Source organism: Monodelphis domestica, chromosome 2, assembly GCF_027887165.1.
Source record: "Monodelphis domestica isolate mMonDom1 chromosome 2, mMonDom1.pri, whole genome shotgun sequence".
NCBI lineage: Eukaryota > Metazoa > Chordata > Mammalia > Didelphimorphia > Didelphidae > Monodelphis > Monodelphis domestica.
In genome coordinates, this window is record NC_077228.1 from 493,559,909 (window position 1) to 493,572,783 (window position 12,875).

At 39.8% G+C, this 12,875-nt stretch overlaps 1 protein-coding gene across 1 annotated transcript; it reads left to right on the top strand.

Moving 5' to 3' along the window:
* Window positions 1-11,179: 11,179 nt before the first annotated feature.
* On the top strand, window positions 11,180-12,223 carry LOC100618180 (olfactory receptor 5V1-like). The gene has a single exon (XM_007485637.2). The coding sequence runs from the start codon at window positions 11,180-11,182 to the stop codon at window positions 12,221-12,223; it is 1,044 nt and encodes a 347-aa protein (XP_007485699.2).
* Window positions 12,224-12,875: the final 652 nt, after the last annotated feature.

A 12,875-nucleotide genomic window follows, 5' to 3' on the forward strand; every position in this document is an offset into this window, starting at 1 on the left:
TGGCTATATCACTTTATCGATTATGCCACTGGCCTAACCAATAAACCTGATATAATCAATAAACTTATGTTCTTAGATACATACACACACATATATATTTTCCCTCCTATCTTAGAGATAATTTTAACTAAAACAAAGAGATAGCACTAAGATTAAGGACAATGAAAGACTTCTTGCAGGAAACAAGACTTCAGCTGAGACTTGAAGGAAAACAGGGGAGTCAGGAGGAAAAGATGAGGAGAGAGAGTTCTAAGAATGGGGATCAGCCAATGAAAATGCCTGGAGTTGGGACTGCAAAGAGGCCAATGTTACTGGATCATAGACTATGGTGATAATGATAGTAAGAAGAGTAGAAAGGTAAGAAGGAATCAGGTTATGAAGAGCTTTAAAAGTCAGATAGAAAAGGTCATATCTGGTCCTGCAGGTTACAGGGAACCACTGAAGTTTATTAAGTTGTTGTTGGTGGTGACACAATGAGACCTGTACCTTAGGAATATCCCTTTAATAGTTGAGTTGATGATGGATTGGAGTGGGGAGAGATTTGAAGCAGGAAGACCAACTTGCAGGCTATTGTAGTAGTCCAGGTGTGAGGTAATAAGAGACTGCACCAGGAAGATGGCACTGTCAGAGGAGAGAAAGGGGAATATAAAAGAGATGACACAGGACTTGGCAGCCAATTGGATATGGAGGATGAGAAAGTAAAGAGTTGAGTATGACACCTAGGTTTGGAACCTGGGTAACTGGGAAGATGGTAGGACCATAGAAGGAAATTTGAAAGTTAGGAAAAGGAGAGAGTTTTAAGGAAAAGATAATGAATTTGGTTTTGGATATGTTGAGATTAAGAAAACTCTGATACATCAATTTGAGTTAACCAATAGGGAGATAGAAATGTGAACCTGAAGGACATGAGAAAGGTTAGTACTGTAGAAAAAGATCTGGGGATCATTTGCATACAGATGACAGCTGAATCCATTAGTGCTGATGAAATCACCAAGTGAAATAGGGAGAAGGGAATAGGACCTAGGACAGAACCTGGAGGGACAACCATCATTAGTAGGCATGGTATGGATGAAGATCCATCAAAGGGGACTGAGGAATGGTTAGATAGGTAGGAAGAGAACCAGGAGGAATCAGAGTCAAAAAACAAAACATAAAAACCCTGTAAAGGAAAAAGGGTGATCATTGTCAGTGGCTCCCAAAGTTAAGAAGGATAAAGACTTAGAAAAGTCATTACATTTAACAGTCAAGTTATCATTGGTGGGGACAGCTAGGTGGTTTAGTGTAAAGAGAGCCTGGCCTGGAGATGGGAAGTCCTGGGTTCAAATTGTGATTCCTCAGTTACTTACCCCAAATTGCCTCGTCACCCTTTTCCTGCTTTAGATACTGCCTGCTTATACATAGTATTGAATCTAAGATGGAAGGTAAAGATTTTTTAAAAAAAGATATCACTGGTAATTTTGAGGAAAGAAGTTTGATTAAATAATGAAGTTGTAAGCCATATCACAGAGAATTAAGAGAGAGGGAGAAAAGGATGATAGACAGCCTTCTTAAGGGGTTTAACCACAAAACATAAGGAGAGATATGGGAGAATAGCCATTGGAAATGGATGGATCTCATGAGTTTTTTGAGATGAGAAGACATGAGAATTCTAATAGGCAGTAGAGAAACAGGCAACAGATAGGGAAAGACTGAAGATTGGTAAGAGAGGGTCTTAGAAAGGACAAACTTCTGGAGAAGACAGGGTGGAATAGGATCACTTATACCTATAAAGGAGTTTTCCAAGAAAAGAGGGCAGAATTGAATTGAACCATACTTCTTCACCAAGGGATCAAAATGGGGAAAGGACCAAGAGTAAAGCCAGCCTAAAGGCTGGGAAAGAACTGAAAGTAGGAAGGATTAGAGGTAAGAGTGAGGAAGAATAATGGGTTTTAAAATGGAAAGTCAGAAGTAGAGATATAATAACCATAGATTATGGTCAGATAAAGTAATTTCAGAGTTCATGAATATGGAGTAGTGCTTTTACAGATGTTAGAAAGCCCAAGGATGTGACCAACTCTGGTGTAGTTGTGGGAGGGTGAAGGAGTAGCTCATTGAACTGTGGAACAGTGAAATTGAAGGGAGAACATATACATACACACACAGATATGTATATATACATATATACATATACACACAACATATGTGTTTGTGTGTATATGTATATATGTATGTATTAAAGAAACACACACACACACACACACACATACAAGATATATAGGTATTACTTCCACCCTGAGACTTCCCCAATTGTGGTTTGGCATAAGAAATTAAATGGAATGGGGGGGGGGGGTTTGCGGGCAACATGATAAGGCCAGTAGACAACACAGAAAATGTTTAGAATCTCAGAAATGCAGAGAATATATATATATAGTATTGTATAATATCAATATATTTTATCTTTTAATGCCATAAATATGCACGATTTTTTAAGTTAATATAAATAAAAAAGTTAAAGTTTGCAAAAATAACATAAGAGCTAGCAGATGACTTACAAAGGCTAGAAATGAAGAGATATCTTAACATTAACCTACATATAGTCTATGACCAAATACTCCAACCAAATTTTACAATAAGGTACTATAAACACCCCATAAAAGAAAAAGGAAAAAAATCAGACTTTTCTGGTACAAAGGAAGGGCCAAAAAATTTTGCAAGAACTTTCCAGATCAATCATCGCTCCCATGATGTGGAAGGGATATCTGTACACACATACACACACACATATTTATTCATCTTTATTTCTTTATATTGAAGTCTTCTAGTGTTGTGGGGTGTAGAGGTGCACCCCTGAGGTTCAGGAAGGATACCTTTTGCAAGAATGCACGACTCAGAAACTTAACTTAAAAGTAAAGAGAGAGATTTCTTAATAATGTTGAATTTTCAGCCAGCAAGACAGCAAAAGTGGAGCAACCTGGGAGGTTGTTCCCCAATGCCTCCATTCTAGGGTTTTTATATTCTTCTAGAACAGTGGGGACCTGACTCTGGAGCAGGGGTCTGGGGGTGAAGGTTAGCCCAAGGGCATTGGGGTGGTTCTCCTGATTTGGAAGATGAATGGATGAGGTGTGTCTCTGTCCATCTCAATTCTATGGGGGCAATCCAAGGAGGGTAATCTTCTAGGTCAGGCGTTTGGGGTTGGGAATCATGAGGACCTCAGGGAGCAGAGGAATTTCCCTGATAATAGCTTGCCTGAGTTTCTGGGGGTACAATGCCCATGACACTAGTATGAGAGAAGGAAGGAGCATTGGCCAGGCACTGAACTCAGGAACTGAGGACTGTTCTAGAAGTCAGTGGATAATAGCCACTGGAATCTTTATAGGGTAATTCGTATGAATCGAATAGAATGAACCCCAAAGAAGGAGAGATAAGAAAGTGAAGGTGATATAGGGAGAGTCTCAAAGTAGCCTGAGGAATGCAGAGTATTCCAACCCCACCACTAGGACCATTGAGTCAGGTAAGAGAAAAAGTCTTAATTAGTTCTAGAGTGTCCAAGGAAACTGTCATGAGGAGAGGGAGGGAGAAACAATTGTAAGATAAAAGGCTGCTATCTAGAAGCAAACATTCCAGGGAGCACTGAGGAAGGGGCGGGTAGCTTTAGAGTAGCACCGTTGGGGTATTTGGTTCAGGAGGCTGGCAATAAGGGAGTAGCAAGTGGAAGATAAGGAATGGAGTTGGAACAATGGCAACCTGGGGTTCATAATCACTGGGAGGAGGTGGACTTGGCTAGAGAAGCTCAAGGATCTCCAACTAGTTAGAATAGTGAATCCCTGCATATTGATGGGGGATGGAGGGAGAAGTAGGGAAAGCATGGGGGGGGGGGAGGAGGGGGAATTGACTATTTTTTTAAACCCTTATCTTCTGCCCTAGTAAGAACTCAAGAAGGAAGGACAAGGGCTTGGTAAATGGGGTTGAGTGACTTGCTCAGGATCACATAGCTAGGACATGCCTGAGATCAAATTTGAACCCAGGTCCTCCTGACTCCAGGCCTGGCATTCTGTTCACTGTGCCACCCGGCTGCCATAGACTGATAGTTTTATCCTCCCTCTACATGATCTCTTTTTTTTAAATTATGGCATAAAAATAAGAATGTTCGATTATGCCTGACAATTAATTGTAGCATAGAGAAGAGTGCTGTCCCTCATTGAGGGAAGACCATAGAGAAAAGTCACACACATGCAGAATTATTAGACATGCTTTGGAATATGACCTTTCCTTATAGTCAGCCCCCGAAATGCTGCTTATAGAATATGTTCTCAATACAAGTCTACACACAATCTATACCGTGTCTCATACAGGCTATAGTTCTATCCTGTCATGAAGTTTGCATTGGGAATTCTCTGTTGAGATAAAAAACCAAATCCTTCTCATCTATGTAAATCATACTGAACTAACTTTACTTCCACAACCTTATCTCTGTGGGAATTTCTTTCAATTATGCCCATAGTTTTAGTTTGCCAGAGTTCTTTAAAAAAAGAAAGACCTTCAAATCTGACCTCAGACACTTCCCAGCTGTGTGACCCTGGGCAAGTCACTTGACCCCCCATTGCCTAGCCCTTACCACTCTTCTGCCTTGGAGCCAATACACAGTATTGATTCCAAGATGGAAGGTAAGGGTTTAAAAAAAAAAAAAGAAAGATCTGAGTTCAAAATCAGAATTTTTCTAGCTGTGTGATCTGGGGTAAATCACTTGGCTTCTCTGAACCACATACATACTAAGTTATAGAAAATAGGCTCTCTGCCTCACTAAAGGAAAAAGGCATAGATTTAGGACAGCATGAAATAACAGTGCAATTTAAACAATTTCATTTCCCAAACAAAAGAAATCAATAAAACATTTTTTTTAACTGAGTTAAAATTTGATTCTTTGCATAATGTTATTGAAATCAAAGAGGAAGAAGTTTTTCTCCTCAATGCTCCAAGGGTTTACATAGTCACTCCAATTACATTGATTTATTCCCATTTTGTTGTTGCCTTTGAGAAAAGAAACCCCTTAAGGTTAGTCAACCGAGCACTCCCTGCTTTGCAATGCAAATTATTCTTGTCTTTCTTTAGACCTTTAGGCTGTTGACTCCTCACAGTTTACATTTACTTTTAAAATTATTTCTGTGCTAACTTTACTTCTGAAATTCAACAGAATTTGAAATGCTTTATATTCCTTAAGGCCCCAACATGTGGAATTTTGAATGAAAACTGAACAAGAGGTAGAGCTTTCTGTAGCTAACCTTGTGTTTCACTCAACAAGCATCAACTAAACATTTACAATCTCAAATCAATTGGAAAAACACAGGTTTGGATTCAGGTCAACAATATTGTTGATTGTCTTTATATGTTTGGGGTTCTGATTTTCTAAAAAAGTTAACCCAAACAAATCTTCAAAGAGATTTTTTTTTAATTAAATTAAATTTCAACCAGGTAGACTTTTGCCCAGTGGGCACAGCTCAAGAAGACACATCTTTTATTTCTTTTTTATTTATCCTCCCCTGACTTCAGAAGAAAATGGACGTGCCTCCAAGTAGGAGAGTAAGTATAGGACTAGAGTCACAATGGATTCTAAGTTCCTAGTGGAGTTTTGTTTGTTTGTTTGTTTAAAGAAAAATTCTGGAAACACAGTATGGATCATCAGGAGAGGTCAGCTCTGCTACTATTTGCCTAGTGGCCTTGGGCAAGTCACTTCATCTTTGCTTCCCATATTTTGGTTCAGAGTGTGTATTATGAACATATGAGACCTTATTCAGGAATATTTATATAGAGTTGAATGAAATTCTTCACTGAGAGAAACTGTCTTCAAGGATTTGCAAGACTATCACTTGAAAGAATGATTAGAATTACTTTGTTTGGCCCCCGAAGGTAGAATTATGAATTATGAAAAAAGGGGTGGAATTTGCAAACAGGCAAATTTAAGCTTGATGTAAAGAAAAATTTATTAGCAATTAGATACATCCAAAAGAAAAATGCCCTTTCTCTGGAGGAAAGTGGGTTTCTCCTCTCTGGAATTCTTCAAGCTGAAGTTAGATGAGAGTACTTCAGATATAGAACTATACAGAGCATTATAGATTTAAAGCTGGAAGGAATTCCAGAGAACATCTAGTCCTGTGTTAAAAGAACCTATGGCACATATGCCAGAGGGAGCTTCTCCCTTCCCCCTCTCCACTGTGCCTGAGGACATTTTTTTTCATATCACCTGCCCCTCTGTCCAGCAGTCCAATAGGAGCCCTTTGTCCCTCCCCTGTCTAGGGTAAGGGGGTAGTTTACATGCAGTGTGAAGGTGCAGTTTGGGCACTCTGTCTCTAAAAGGTTTGCCATCACTGATCTAGTCACACCTCTTTGTCCCAATTTTATAGATAAGTACCCTAAACTCTAGGGAGTTCAAGTGTCTCATATGTATTGACAGAAGTGAGATTTAAATTCAGGTCATTTGACTCCAGACTGTGGAAGTCTTTCTATACTTCCATGGAAAATATGGGTATTCTTTTAGTGTGTATATCAACCTACTGGTTATTTTGGTTCCTTTGGATCCTGTGATTCTGTAAGAGATGCAGAGGATGCATAACTAATTGACATAATGCCTATAATGAGGCAGCTAGGTGGCATGGTGAATAGAATAGTAACTTACCTGGTGTCAGGAAGACAAATTCAAACCCAGCCTCAGATACTAGCTGTGTGACCCTGGTCAAGTCACTTAACCCTGTTTACCTTAGTTTCCTTATCTATAAAAAGAGCTGGAGAAAGAAATGGCCAACCACTTCAGGATTTTTGCCAAGAAAACCCTGAATAGGCTCACAAAGAGTCAAGTACATTTGAAACAACTGCACAGCAACATGTATAAAATGCTTTGTAAATCTTAAATCATTATAAAAATGTCAGTCATTGCTCTAATTATTGCTGTTATTTATATAGCACTAACAATAGCCCTGTAAGTTAGGTAGCAGGACAGCAGCCTCTAAAGCTTTAGTTTTCAGATGGAGAAACTGAGGCAGGGAGATGTTAAGCAATTTTGCCAAAGTACCACAACTAGAACATAGAAGAACCAGGATTTGAACAGAACTATTTTTAAACAATACCCAGGAAACAAGAATGTACAGTGATGTGCTTAAGTTGCACTTTTTTCTTTTTTAAATAATGTCCACAATGAAAATTATATTGCTACCTTATTTCACATGTGTATCAGCAACCTGAGAATATTAATACAAACTCATGGGAGTATGATAATGAGCCATAGGAATATGGAGCAATCAAACTAGCTACATTTTTTTAAGCTCTTACCTTCTGTCATAGATTCAATACTGTATATTGGTTCCAAGGCAGAAGAGCAGTAAGGGCTAGGCAATGGGGGTTAAATGACTTGCCCAGGATCACACATCTAGGAAGTGTCTGAGGTCAGATTTGAACCCAGTTCATCCCAACTCCAGGCCTGACTCTTAATTCACTGAACCACCTATCTATGCCTCCATTTACATTTTTTATGGGTGCTTAATCTGTCTGTGTGTATGTGTGCTCGCTTGTGTATGTATATACAGTATGTAGAAATGGACCTAGGACACTAGGACACTTCCTTTGAGAAGCAATTCAGGCTCAAACCCCAAGAGGCATTCAAACAAGGCAGTTTGTGTCCAGTCTTTTGCTTGTAGCTGTAAAGATTAAAATTTTGGGGAGACTGAGGCAGGTAGAAATTAGTTTCTCTATGCAATGAGTATTATATTTTTGTGAGGTTTATTAAAGGTTAAGGATTAAGAAAATACAGAATAAGAAAGCACATGCCTAGGCCAGAGAGTCCTAGACAAGATAACCTCACATCATGAAAGAGACTCTGCTCCAAAATGGAAGTCAAAAAGAGGCCGAGCCTATTCACAACCAGGTTTAAGTAAAGATTAAAATTTTGGGGAGACTGATGCAGGTAGAAATTAGTTTCTCTCTGCAAGGAGTATTATATTTTTATGGGATTTATTAAAGGTTAAGGATTAAAGAAAATACAGAATAAGAAAGCACATGTCTAGGCCAGAGAGGTCTAGACAAGATAACCTCACATCATGAAAGAAACGCGTCTGCTCCAAAATGGAAGTCGAAAAGAGGCCGAGCCTATTGACAACCAGGTTTAAATACCCCATTTTGCTCTTGGCCCAGGTGAGAATTCAGTGAGATTAGAGGGCATTCTGGGGAAGTGGAGCAAGGATTTCTGGGGATTGAAGTCTTGGATTCGAGTCTATTTTTACATAGCCTCTCTCCAGGAATTTTTATTCAAAAGTCAATATGTGCCAGGCACTGTGAAAAGAACAGGGATACAAATAAGAAAAAGACAATCTCTGTCCTCAAAGAGTTTACAATCTACAGGGAGAAGACAATATATAAAAGGAAACTGAAGAGGATATACCAGAAGGTACCCAGCATGGGGGTCATGATGGAATAGAAACCAAGCAGAGCTTCTGGTTATTGTCCAGTTGTGTCCAACTCTTCTTGGTTTTCTTGGCAAAGGTACAGAAGTGGTTTGCCATTTCCTTCTTCAGCTCATTTCACAGATGAGGAAACTGAGGCAAATGGGATTAAATGACTTACCCAGGGTCACACATCTAGTAAGAGTCTGAGGTGAGATTTGAAATTAGGAAGATGAGTCTTGCTGACTCCAAGCCTAGTGCTTTATCTACTGCACCACTTAGCTATCCCTTAGGAGAGCATCTGATGGGAAATGCAGGCTAATTAGAGAATTCTGAGCCCTTTTATGAAAGAAGGTTCTGGAAGGAGTTGATTACTCTGCCCTAGAGCCCTCCAATCAGAGGGGAGAGAAGTTGTTGAGTTTCAAAGTCTAAATTGATCTCCAGTATGATGAGACTTCAGGTGGTGAGTTTATCCTGGGAGAGGCATGTTAGTTTCTAGAGTGGACAAAGATGAGAAGCTAATGGGGAAAAAAATCCATTCTTTCCATTCAAATGAACAAATTCAACAACATTTGGCTTATTGGGCATATAGTAAATTTAGGAAGGCTTGTTAGGAGTGAGAATACAAAAACACAAAAGAAAATTTAGCCCCTGTCCTGAAGAAGCTTACAAAGTTTCCAGGGTCTGTGCTGAGCTCTATTTAATATACCATACTGTCAACTACATTTTAAAACTCTAAATCAGGGGTCCCCAAACTAGAGCCCATGGGCCATATGCAGCCCCCTGAGGCCATTTATCTGGCCCCCACCACACTTCTGGAAGGGATATTTCTTTCATTGGTGGTCAGTGAGAGGAGCACTGTATGTGGCAGCACCTCAAAGCATGGCATCACTCATGTACAATACCACATAATCCTTTGCATGGTGACTTGTCCTGAGAGTAACTGAATGAGAACAAGGCGCTGAGCAAAGGATTGGGTGACTGCACAATGGAAGACGTCAGCATTCTATACTATGTATACTGTTGCCCAGTATATTGATGGCAGTGATGGGCCTATGCAAGGTGTGACAAGCCCATCACAGCCAGCGCTGCAGCCTCCACTATCCCAGACAGCAGTATACAGATTTGTTCATAGATTTTTTTAATAGTCCAGCCCTCCCACGGTCTGAGGGACAATGAACTGGCCCTCTGTGTAAAAAGTTTGGGGACACCTGCTCTAAATAATAGTAGCAACAGCTCTTTAAAGTCTGCAAAGGACTTTGCAAATACCTAAATCTATTCTAGAGTGGAAAAAAAAAAGATTTTCTGTATTCCTGTGTCTAGGCAGGAAATCACTAAGACAAGTCATTTTATTGTTATAACATAATGCACAGAGAAAGCCTGTTAATTAGGTGTCTATTCCAGGTTATTTGAGACACCAAACATTAATTATGAGTTTGAATAGTAATCCTTAACTTTATGAAGTCAGATATGAGTATTGGGGCACATTTTTTAGAAGTCAAACAAATAAAGAAAGCACATCAAATCTGCAAAAACTCAGCTAGAACAGTGCAGGCTATACTGGTCTCCTTTTTTAAGGAGGGTAGGGTGGCGTGGAAGGTGGGGGGCTGGAAGGAAAGTGGGGGAGCATAAAGAACAATGATGGGAATGATTAAAGGTCTGAAAGAACCAACTTAAAGAAAGTCAAGTTTACTAGTTAAAAATCCTGATAAAGGGACAGCTGACAATTCCTTCTAAACATAAAATGAGATGCATTACTCTTAGCATTACCCAAAGAAAGCTATTTAGACATAATTAGATCAAATGCGGGGAGGGGGGGAAATGAGATAAAATGTCCTCACTGGAAGATGGGTTGAATAGTGGAACTGGCTTCCAAAAAGCAGAAGAGTGCATTGCTTCTTGAGAGGTTTAAAAACAAATTAAACAGAGATTTAGGAATCACAGCTCATCACAGCATCCAAAGGTTAGACTGAATGGCTTGGTAGGAATGGGATATGTTCAGGTTTATGATTATATCAATTATTCCTCTCAGAAAATAGACAATGTTTGATGGAAGATAAGCATTCATCTATGAACAATTTACCCTGATGAGGTAGCATTCTTATGAGACTAATTCAAAGGGGATAGATTGTTCTAACATGACTTCTAGCTTATACATTCTAAGAAATAATACAATTGATTAAGGAAAATCAAATTGATCAAAGGATCAAATGCAAAATTGTGTTAAAAGACTGCTTTAAAAACAACAACATTAACAACAGCAAAGGAGCCCAAGAAAATTGGGATAGAGAGGAGTATTTTTTTTTTTATGTGAAAAGATTTTACTAGGGCAGGGTGACCTGGCTATGTTTAAAGGGTGCTGACAGCACATGGCATCTTGTTAGCAAGGATAATAATTTAAAATGAAAAGTAACTAAATGCTAGGCTGGAATTGGGTTGATTCCCTTCCCTCCCAGTGTCCCAGGCTATTGGTTCCTCCCATGGAGGGAAGACATGGTAGCCATCCTGCTTCATTAAGGGAGAGTCTCATGCTACTAGGCTCAGGTACATTTGTGATTTTTGCCCCAGCTGCAAAAATTCCCAGGTCCAGTTTTGGGTATGAGAAAGGAATGGAAGGGTCGGAGTTATTCTCATTTGAAGGTCAGTAACCTTTCCAAAATGATGAGACAAGTCTTCACTCACTGCTTCTTGAAAGACTAGGGTAGAGTCAAATCCATGGGAAGGGTGTCCACTTGAGTTTGGGAAGTCATGGCAACCTGTCTTGGTAACTCAAGATGTGTGTAACAGAATACTTTTGCATCTTCTGCCTTTGGCTGCTCCTGCTTAAGTATGCTTCTCCGATGTTTCAATACAACTTTCCCTCTCATCTTTCTTCAGATACGAGAGAGAAAAATCAAACAATTACTGAATTCATCTTCCTGGGATTTTCGAACCACCCTGACATGCAAGGATTGTTCTTCCTGGTGTTCTTAGTCATTTACCTGATAACTATTCTGGGAAATACCCTCATAATAACTGCAGTCGTGGTCAATCCTGTCCTTCACACTCCCATGTATTATTTCCTTAGCAACTTGTCCTTTGTAGACATCTGCTACACATCTACCACTGTCCCCACAATGTTAGTGAACTTCTTCCAAGAGAAGAAGACCATTTCCTATGAAGGTTGCCTGTCTCAGCTCTTCTTCCTCGTTACCTGTGCTGGCACTGAAGGTGTCCTGTTGGCCGCTATGGCTTATGACAGATTTGCAGCCATTTGTCACCCATTACGCTATCCAGTCCTCATGAGTAGGAGGGTCTGTGCATATCTAGCAGCTGGCTCCTGCTTGTGTGGTTTGGTGAATTCCCTGGTACACACAGGGCTCACGACAACTTTGGTTCTGTGTAGTTCCAATGAGATCAGCCATTTTCTCTGTGACATCCCCCAACTACTGAAACTCTCCTGCTCAGATACTTCAGTCAATGAGATTGCTCTCTATGTGGCCAGTGTCTTCATTGATCTGAGCCCCTGCTTGTTCATTGCTGTGTCCTATATGCTCATTATCTCTGCCATCCTGAAGATCCAGTCTGCTCAGGGGAGGCACAAAGCCTTCTCCACCTGCGCCTCTCACCTCACTGTGGTGATCATTTTCTTTGGAACTGCCCTCTTCAACTATGACCGACCCAGCTCAGACTATTCCCTGGATGTGAGCATCCTGGTCTCCTCTCTCTTCTGTATTGTTACCCCTATGTTAAATCCTATCATCTATAGCCTGAGAAACAAAGAAATCAAGGGTGCTATAAAGAAACTGGCAGGACAATGGAGGTTACCAGGATTTTAAAAAGGTAAATAGTGTTGTTTTTAAGCTCTTATTATCTGTCGTAGAACTGATAATAAATACTAGTTCTAAGGCAGAAAAAGAGTGGTAAGGACTAGGCAATTGGGATTATGTTACTTGACTAGGGTCACACAGCTAGGAAATGTCTGTAGTCAAATTTGAACGTAGGATTTCCTGCCACTAGGCCTGGTTCTCTACTGAGCCATCTGGCTGCCCCAGTGTCTTGCATAGAACAAAATGACCAAAAAAGAGGTGCCACTCATTTCTTTTTGTCAGCACCTAGAAAGTAGCTCAGTCTCAGTTTCCTCAACTATTACTAGGGGAGCACACCATAAGCCAGATGAGTGATTGTTAAGTCAGGTGAGAATTCTAATTATATATGTGTGTGTGTGTGTGTGTGTGTGTGTGTGTGTGTGTGTGTAGTAACTTCTTTTTAATTTGTCTTTTAGAAGATTTTAGTTCATATACCACACACTTTACAAACGCCCTATATTCAACCATACAGTAAATAACAATCATATATATCCTTCCACACTATCACGTTCCCAAATAACAATCATATTCCCTTTAACTATGTCACATTCCCTCATTTCCTATCCCATTTCTACTTATTTGGAATTACTGGACTTTTGAAGCTAGAAACAACATGGCCAAA

What these genes read in the sequence shown, in the direction of transcription:
- LOC100618180 (XM_007485637.2), top strand. Translation starts at nt 11,180, where the DNA reads ATGTGTGTAACAGAATACTTTTGCATCTTCTGCCTTTGGCTGCTCCTG.